General features: G+C 34.3%; 1 protein-coding gene across 1 annotated transcript in view; it reads left to right on the top strand.

The window, feature by feature from the left end:
• Positions 1-8,970, top strand: part of LOC111707654 (selenide, water dikinase) — a gene marked incomplete in the record, with an annotated part of 9,483 nt that extends 513 nt beyond the window's left edge. The window contains 12 exon segments of the mRNA XM_023480786.1: positions 1,346-1,483; positions 1,769-1,884; positions 2,213-2,285; positions 3,044-3,099; positions 4,297-4,405; positions 4,674-4,994; positions 5,112-5,186; positions 5,289-5,366; positions 5,514-5,597; positions 6,009-6,142; positions 6,803-6,916; positions 8,313-8,970. Of these exon segments, the coding sequence (XP_023336554.1) occupies positions 1,346-1,483; positions 1,769-1,884; positions 2,213-2,285; positions 3,044-3,099; positions 4,297-4,405; positions 4,674-4,994; positions 5,112-5,186; positions 5,289-5,366; positions 5,514-5,597; positions 6,009-6,142; positions 6,803-6,916; positions 8,313-8,358 (1,344 nt within the window).
• Positions 8,971-10,175: the final 1,205 nt, after the last annotated feature.

The raw sequence follows: 10,175 nt of genomic DNA, 5'->3' as shown, positions 1-10,175 counted from the left end.
TTCTAAATAGATTTTTCATTCGGACTTCTGTCATGGTGGCTCTGGTCCACGTACACAATCTTCTTCATGCACTGAATGAACAGCAAACTAATGTTTTTATGTTCCTCACTCTTGAGTATAAGATTTGAAAAGTGTGAAAGCTCCGAGTTCTTGCCCCCCTTTGAACCGCCCTTGTGGGTTTGTAACACCCGGTATTGGACCAGAGAATGTTTCCGAAAATACAGGGTGTCCCAAGAAACATGACAGTTTGTAAATAGTATAGAATGTCTTCTTTCATCATTTGTATAAGTTGTTTAATACCAAAGACAATGATAAAAATATTATATAGGAGTCATATTATAGTAAAATTAACTTCAAAGTAAAATATATTTGAGCAAAAGATTTTTTAAACGAAATAAACTGCAAACAGCCTTTAATATCTAATACAGTGTATGGATTCAAAACTATTTACCAACTGTCATGTTTCGCGTGACACCCTGTACTTGAGTAATTGTGTTTGTGTATCGTCTCAAGATGATTACATTTGATTAATTTATTGTTAAAAGTTAAGTAGGTTGATAATTTATTTTTCAATCGTTTAAATTTGAAGCTTTTTCAGTAATTGATTGATAAGTTCATCGACTGCGGTCTGAACATTATGCAAGTTGATTTACTGATTAGTTGTCTGAACTCAATTGATTACTTGATTCTATAAATTTTTAATTTGATTAATTGTCTAGAATTTAAGTGATTTCTATGATTTTTTTATTATTTGATTGTCTCTGAACACCTAGAATTCAAGCTATTTCCATGGTTTATTGATTGATTGTTCGTCTAATTGTCAAGAATTCAAGTTATTATTTCCATAAAAGTGATTGGTTGTTTGTCTGGAGTTTCTAGAATTCAAGTTATTTCCATAATATTGACGGGTTGATTGTCTGAACGCCTAGAAATCATGTTATTTCCATAATATTGACGGGTTGATTGTCTGAACGCCAAGAAATCATATTATTTCCATAATATTGACAGGTTGATTGTCTGAACGCCTAGAAATCATGTTATTTCCATAATATTGACGGGTTGATGGTCTGAATGCCAAGAAATCATGTTATTTCCATAATATTGACGGGTTGATTGTCTGAACGCCAAGAAATCCTGTTATTTCTATAATATTGACAGGTTGATTGTCTGAACGTCTATAAGTTGTGTTTAATCTATGATTTTTGACTGGTTTAGTGTCTCAACGCCGTAAATTAAAGTTATTCCCATGATTTATTGATTGGTTAATTTTCTGAAGGCCTAGAATTCAAGAAATTTTTGATATTGATTGATTGAACGCCAATTAAGTTGATTGATTGATTGTCAGGCTGCACAGGCCCAGCAGCAGCAAGCAGAGCCGGTTCGGATTGCGCATGAGCACGCGCAGTATCAACAACAGCAACAACCTCTACAACAACAGCAGCAAATACGGGCAGCTTCTCCCCCACATCACCTACAAGCCCAGGTACATCAAGAACTAGAAGTATTTGGTACATTATCCCAAAAGTTGAATTTTCGAATATGAAATTATTTCGGGTCTGAATTGAAGTGTTTATAGCACTCTATGGATTCCAGCCCCCCTTCTTCGTGAAGAGGAGAGGGGGGGGGGGAGTACATGCAGTTTTCCCAAGATTTTCTTTAATACTTGTTTTCATCATTGTCAGACCTACTCCTGAAAATCTGAGAATTGATGTTGGAAAACTGAAAAATATAAATTCTTTAAATTCGGACTCTGAACAATTTTTTCCAGGATGCGCTCGCGCAGGCAGCTCAACTTGAATTGGGACAGAATCCTAACGCGCTTGCAATTAGGCGCCCTTTCGATCCAACCGCGCACGATCTGGAGGCTAACTTCAGACTTACAAGGTAAGCCAGTGTATTTTTTAAGTCCACCTAAGGCCAATTTTAAAGAATTTAAATCTTGTTGATGATCCGCCAAAAACCGGTTACAATTGAGCGCCGGCTCAAATCTCGAAACATTTAGTACAATTTCAAGTGAAATTCTTTAAATTCGGTCTCGGGTATGTTTACACTTCTCTATGAATCGTTCAATCCCATCTCTTAAAAAATATGTATTCACATTAAGTAGAATTTATTTTGAAGTGTTAAAATATATATTTGTTTCATGAAAATTAAAGTATTTAAAATGTTTAAATGTATCCGAAAAATAAGTCTGAAGAATGTGATATTTAAGGTTTGCGGATCTGAAAGGCCGAGGCTGTAAAGTCCCCCAGGAGGTTCTTTTGAAACTTTTAGAAGGGTTACAGGTAAATATTAAACCTTAAATTGAGAAGAAGAATTTTGTAAAAATACGAATAACATATCTAACTCAGCAAGTGTATAATTAAACTAAAACATGATTTTGTCCAAATAAAACCAAATATTGATAGTACATTGTAAAAAAAAGATCGCGGATTTTATTTTAAAAAAGCTTCGTGGATTATCAAATTTAATGAAAAACGAATTTTGTTTGAGGCTAATTTTTGAAATTTTGTTCATTCGTAAACCTTCCCTGGGGTCATGTGATGTCCCACATGAAATTTGGGTCCGATCGGTTCAGCCGTTTGGACGTTTATTGGATACAAATAATTTTTATTAAAATCTGAAAACCTATCGGAAACTTCATTTACCATTATCATTCAAGCGTAAGTGTGGTAGCACTGACCTGTCACAGTCCAAAGCCGGACTTCCAGATCTTAAACATCAGATCGTTGAACTCATGGTACATGATGTATTGATACATGAAAGGCCATCACATAAACTCCTGGGGGAAAGTAGGGAAAGGTGAGGATATGTGACCATGCGAGGAAAGTAGAGAGGGTAGGATAAGGTAGGCTCAGGTAGTAGGAGAGAAAGTAGAGATGGTAGGATAAGGTAGGTTCAGGTAGGAGAGAAAGTAGAGAACTGTATTCATTTCTCAATTCCTAAAGAATGGAGAATATATTCAGGTAAGCGAAGGAAAAAACCCTTAAACACCATTTAAAATTGTTTTAATTTGTTTCAATTTTTAATTTTAACAATTTAGGATGACCAGGGACAGGAGGAACATTCCACTCATTTCATGCATGTGCAAATAGCTAAGTAAGTTAAATTATGTTTAACTGTGTTAAACTGGGTTAAACTATGTCAAACTGTTTTAAACTCGCTATGCTCCGGCTAGGGCGTTGGGGGTCCCCCCCCTCTGGAAGGCATTGTGAAACTTTGTTAAACTGTGTTTAACTCTGTTGAACTATGCTACACCATGTTAAACTAACTATGTTAAGCTATGTTAAACTGTTAAACTGTGTTAAACAGTTTTAAACTGTGTTACACTGTGTTACACTGTGTTACTCTGTTACACTGTGTTACTCTGTTACACTGTGTTACACTGTGTTACACTGTGTTACACTGTGTTACACTGTGTTAAACTGTGTTAAACTGTGTTAAATTGTGTTTTTAAACGCATTGATTAAAACTGATGTTAGAAAGACATAATTTCAAGTGTAAGCATGTTACCAATGGGTTAGTTGGCTCGCCAACCTAAGGATTCCATTTCTGTAGACTTCCTATTTTATTCTAATTTTGTTAGTTTAATTTCGTTTATAGAGTAGTGTTCGATCAACAATGGTACCCTATAAACCTTCATTTGAGAAACAAAAAGGAAGCTTTTTTTCAGTTAAAAATTATCAATCTTCATCTATTTATGCTAGGATTTTTCATTCACGCACTGTGATTTAAAGGTTGCAAGCTCTCGAGCAAAGACTGATTCGAATTTTGCCAATTACTTCTTTAAAAAAAAACAAAGCTAACAGTGCTAAAATGTACATGTAAAGGGCTACAGAAAAGCATAGTAAGAGCGATAAAATCAAAGCTCAAGGCATTACGACACTTCAAAGTCAATCCTGTCTTACAAGTCATTAAGACATTTTGTAATTAGGCTGAATCTATGTGCACGCATGATTAGACAAAGGTTGCAAGGGTACTGTGTGAATCGGACTCTGTAAATTCAAAGTCACGCAAGACAAAGGTTGCAAGGGTACTGTGTGAATCGGACTCTAGTCACGTAAGACAAAGGTTGCAAGGGTACTGTGTGAATCGGACTCTGTAAATGCAGAGTCACGTAAGACAAAGGTTGTTAGGGTACCGTGTGAATCGGACTCTGTAAATGGAGAGAAACGTAAGACAAAGATTGCAAGGGTTTTTGTGAATAGGACTCGGTAAATAGAAGTCACGTAAATGTTTAGAACTATTTTATTCTAAATTTGGTTTACTAAAGTTCAAATTTTTTATCCTTTCCAGAGTTGGGATTGGTATGGACGCCAGCATCACACCTCTCCGACACTCTGGGCTTAGTTTGGTTCAGACAACAGACTTCTTCTATCCACTAGTTGAAGACCCCTACATGCAGGTTAGTCAAGTTAGTGTAATAAACATGGACGTTGTGCCAATTTAATTAAGTGAGAGAGAAGATTTTTAGTGTTTTATTTTTATCATTCAAAATTTGGAAATTATGAAGAGACATCTAGTTGAACTAGCGTTAAGACCGGTTAAACATACAAATATCGCCAGTTCAGAAGAAATTGAACTTGCTGTACTAACCACCTTCCTTTTCTTTCTAATTATATCTCAATCATCAGTTTTAATAAAATGAAGACAAAAATATTTTCTTCGTTAAGGGGAAAATTGCGTGTGCTAATGTACTCTCTGACCTCTACGCCATGGGTGTCACCGAGTGCGACAACATGTTGATGTTGCTCGCCGTTTCCACCAAGATGACAGAGAAGGAGCGCGACGTTGTCATTCCGCTGATAATGCGCGGATTTAAGGATTGTGCGCTCGAGGCGGGCACAACTGTGACCGGCGGGCAGACGGTGATGAACCCCTGGTGCACAATCGGCGGAGTAGCGACCACTATCTGCCAGCCTAATGAGTTCATTATCCCGGATTCGGCGGTCGTCGGTGATGTCCTTGTTCTCACCAAACCTCTTGGAACTCAGGTAGATCAAATTGGTTTCCCTCGCATTTTATGGATTTTTATGGCACTGTACTGTACAGTGTACACCACAGTGTACAAAATCATACATTCTCATTTTTATTCATATTCTGTCCGCTAGGTGGCTCTAAATGCACATCAGTGGTTGGACCAGCCTGAAAGATGGAACAGGATTAAACTGGTTGTGAGTGAAGAGGTAATGATCATTTGAAGTTATTAAGATATCAAATAAAATTTTTTTTGAGACTCGAAATCTTCGGTAGTTATTAATACCACTCTAATATTATTTATTACGCAGGATGTGCGTAAAGCGTATCAACGATCTATGGATTCTATGGCAAGATTGAACAGAACTGCAAGTAGGCTCATGCATAAGGTAAAAAAGGCAACAAAAAACGGGTTAAATTTCATCTTAAAATGAAACTATTTAAGATCAACTTTTCTTTTAATTAAAAAATTTATTCTAGTTTCACCAGTTTTCTTTGATAATAAATCTTTTAAATTCCAAGTTGTTTTATTTTAGTACAACGCCCACGCTGCCACCGATGTGACTGGTTTTGGACTTCTTGGACACGCTCAGGCACTCGCCAGGAGTCAGAAAGCAGAGGTATTTTTAATAAATAGATAGATACGGGTCCAATGGACCTAAGCCGAGGTATTTTTAATAAATAGATAGATACGGGTCCAATGGACCTATTGCAGTTTGTCCCTAAACCAGTCTTCTGAATTCTGAACTAAACTTTTCAGCCACCAGGATTCAGATTCGTCATTAAAGGACCTGGATCTGGGTACTAAATAATAGGCGTCGAATTTGCTCCAACATTCTAGAACCCTCAGACATGCAAACTTTTAATTAAAATACCTTTATACCTTTTTACCGTGATGTAAGATATAAAAAACAATTATTTTTCCTTTAATGTGATTATGTGGTAATTTTAAAACTTCATCAATTTGTTTTTGATCATCAATTGAATTTGAATATCAAATAGAATTTTCATGATTTTTCTTGTTTTTTCAGGTTGGGTTTGTAATCCACAATCTGCCGGTAATCGCCAAGATGGCGGCTGTTGGTAAAGCTTGTGGTAACATGTTCCAACTCCAGCAGGGTAACAGTGCTGAAACTAGCGGGGGTCTACTCATCTGTTTACCAAGGTAAACCTAGATTCAACCATTAGATTGTCTCTATTCCTCAAGTCAAAAAAGATAACTTAAAAAGAAGGGCCAAAAAAAATATGTCTAAAAATAAAAACAAAGTAAAAAATGAACCAAAAAAAAAGAAAAAAGTGTTCTTTCTTTTTAATCTTTGTACTAGATATTTGTAAATATTGAATATAATATGTTCTGCATATTTATGTGATAAATGTACCCTTATGAATATCATGACAACAATCTGAAATTTTCGTATATACTCCGCCAGAAGTCCTGAAAATAATCTAAACAAACATCTTGTTCATTCTAGACCTCTTAAACGACTTGTGCATTACGTGCTTAAAAGAAACAATGGAGAAAACATCAGAAAGAAATACTTGTCGAGTCAGAAAATCGACGGTTTCCTTAAATTATTTAGTCAGATGGAGATATCAATGGTACTGTTGTAAATTGGACATTGTCATCATAGCAGGAAGAGTCACTTGAAATCACGCGTACAGTCCCTTTAATGAATTTGATATTAAGGGAGCAAGCTGCAGCGTACAGTCCCTTTAATGAATTTGATATTAAGGGAGCAAGCTGCAGCGTACAGTCCCTTTAATGAATTTGATATTAAGGGAGCAAGCTGCAGCGTACAGTCCCTTTAATGAATTTGATATTAAGGGAGCAAGCTGCAGCGTACTGCAAGGATATCCAGAAGGTTGAAGGATACCAGGCCTGGATTATTGGTATTGTGGAGAAGGGAAATAAAACTGCTAGAATTATTGACAAACCGAGGTATTTATTTATATAATAAACACAAGCTAGCGGCAGCCATTGCGCGATTTTAAATCGCCATTTCTGGCCCCACGATTAAAACAACTCGTTAATAAAAGTAAAATTGAGCGAGAAAAAGTCAAGTCCCTTTTTTATTAACGTTAATTTTGTAAAATAATAAGCTCAGTATAATATATTTAGTAAAAAAATAGTTTTGTATTAGAAAACATTTAGTTATTGATTTAAAGCAATGTACGCTTTTATCTTGGATTTTAACCCCTTTATTTACGAAAACATACGTTTTGGGATTGTTTATCAATTATTATATAATATATAAACTCTTTTTAATGAATTATAAGCCCTCTTTATGAAACGTTGTATTTTGGATTATAAGCCCTTTCTTTGAAACGTATTTTGGATTATAAGCCCTTTTATGAAACGTTGTATTTTTGCATTATAAGCCCTTTTTATGATACGTTGTATTTTAGATTTTAAGGCCTGAAACGTTGTATTTTTGCATTATAAGCCCTTTTTATGAAACATTGTATTTTGGATTATAAGCCCTTTTCATGATAACGTTTTACTTTAAACTATAAACCCGTATTTATGAAAACTTACGTTTGTAGATCAAAAGTCCATTTTTCATGAAAACGTACGTTTGTTATGAAATGTTATGATTTGGATTATAAGAGGTTTTTATTACAACGTTTTATTTTGAATATAAACCCTCATATTCGTGAAAACGTACTAAAACAACTTCTAATTTTGAACCTAAACCTCTTATTCATGAATGTTGCATTTTGGATAATAAGTCATTTATACATGAAAACGTCCTTTTTTATTAAATGTTGTATTTTGGATTAAAACCCCCTTGTAACGGTTTGGGGATAATAAGTCCTTTTCTCATGAAAACCGTTTTTTAACATGTTATATTTTGGATTATATGAGGTTTTTACGACGACGTTTTATTTTGAATTATATTCCACATAGTCGTGAAAACATATAACAACTTTTTATTTTGTATTGAAACATTCATGTAAACGTGAGTATTAGATTATAAGCCCTTTTTTGAAATGTTGCAGTTTAAATAAGTCTTTTATTCATGAAAACGTCGTTTTTGGACTATACGCCCTATTATACTACACCTTTTTATATTGAATTTTAACCTTTAATTCGTGTAACGTGCGTTTTTAGATAATAAGCCCTTCTTTTTGAAACTTGGTATTTTGGATCATAAGTCCCTTATTCATAAAATCATACTTTTTTGGACTTCGTCCTTTATTTATAAACATTTAGTTTTGGATAATCCTCCCTTTTTGTTAAATATCTTATTTTAAATAATAAGTTCCTTGGCACTTATTCATGAAAACATAAGTTTATGGATGATTCGCCCTTTTTTATAAACACATTTTTCCAGAGTGATCGAAGTGCCAGCGAAGGAGAAGGATGGCGAACTCTGGTAGAACACTCTTCATTCCAACTTCTTTACATCTTATTTTGATCTTTGTTCAAGATCAATTAATCTTAATTTGATCTTCGTTCAAGATCAATTAATCTTGATTTAATTTTTGTTCAAGATCAATTAATCTTGATTTGATCTTCTTTCAAGATCAATTAATCTTGATTTGATCTTTGTGCAAGATCAATTAATCTTAATTTGATCTTCGTTTAAATTCAACCATCATCTACCATAGATCAATTAGCGACCTTGATCAAAAGCCAACAGTGGACAGCTTAAAATCATGCAATACAATTTTTGCATTGATTTCGCTTCAACATCGCAATATGTTCAGGCCTTAATTGGTAATTTTCTTTTTAATTGTATAAAAAACTTTCTGGTTCATTCTTGTAATAGCGATGTTGTGCATTGCGAATTTTGCCATTTAACACTTAACAAAAGTTGTTCGATTTTTTAACGGTTTTTCAATTATGCCGTAAATACAACATGTACCGTATAGAGAAAATATGTATAAACAGTATTTTTTATCCTTTTCTTAGATGCAAGCCCACAGGGTTTAGTGTTCGGCCATTAAAACAATATTTTTTCTAAATTTGAATAAATGCATTTAAAATAATGTTTAAATTGATCGCGAGAACAGTTGTGTTCGTAAGTTAAATAATAGGATAAAGGAAGGAACCAGAACAGGAATAGTGGAGGATTATGAATAGGAACAGGATTAGTTGGGGGATAGGGATAGGAACTGGGATGGGATAATTGTAAGGAATTGAAACAGAAAAAGTAAAGGAACTGGAACAGGATAAGTAAAGGAACTGGAACAGGATATTGGTAAGGCATTGAAACAGGAAAAGTAAAGGAACTGGAACAGAATAATGAAAAGGAATTGAAACAGGTTAAGGGAAGGAACTGGAACTGAAATTGAAACAGTTAAGTATAGGAACTGAAATAAGAACAGTTAAATATAGGAACGGAAATAGGAACAGTGAAGTAAAGGAACTGGAATAGAAACTGTAAAGTAAAGGAACTGGAATAGGAACAGTAAAGTAAAGGAACTGGAATAGGAACAGTAAATTAAAGGAACTGAAATAGGAACAGTGAAGTATAGGAATTGGAATAGAAAGAGTAAAGTAAAGGAACTGGAATAGGAACAGTAAAGGAACTTGGATAGGAACAGTAAAGTAAAGGAACTGGAATAGGAGCATTAAAGTAAAGGAACTGGAATAGGAGCATTAAAGTAAAGGAACTGGAATAGGAGCATTAAAGTAAAGGAACTGGAATAGGAACAGTAAAGTTAAAGAACTGGAATAGGAACAGTAAAGGAACTTGGATAGGAACAGTAAAGTAAAGAAACTCGATTAGGAACAGTAAAGGTACTGGAATAGGATTAGTAAAGGAACTGGAATAGGAATAGGAACATTAAAGTAAAGGAACTGGAATACGATTAGTAAAGGAACTGGAATAGGAACAGTAAAGTAAAAGAACTGGAATAGGAATAGGAACAGTTGAGTAAAGGAACTGGAATAGGAACAGTACAGAATAGGAACTGAAATAGGAACAATAAAGGAACTGGAATAGAATTAGTAAAGTATAGGAACTGGAACGCTTTATTTAAGCTCTTTATCAAAGAAAATGTGGTGAAGAAAACATATTTCACTACTAATTATTTAAAATCAACTGACTCTAGTTATAAAGTCATGTCAGATCTACAATGGTACCCTCACAACCTTTGTCTGATCAAGAATACAGATGTTATAACCATAATTTTCTTTCTGAGAATTGATCATTTTCAATTATGGTTTCTCTAAAAAGTATTATGTGTAT

The sequence above is a fragment of the Eurytemora carolleeae genome, unplaced genomic scaffold, assembly GCF_000591075.1.
Source record: "Eurytemora carolleeae unplaced genomic scaffold, Eaff_2.0 scaffold783, whole genome shotgun sequence".
Taxonomy (NCBI): domain Eukaryota; kingdom Metazoa; phylum Arthropoda; class Copepoda; order Calanoida; family Temoridae; genus Eurytemora; species Eurytemora carolleeae.
This window is presented reverse-complemented; position numbering and strand designations above follow the sequence as displayed.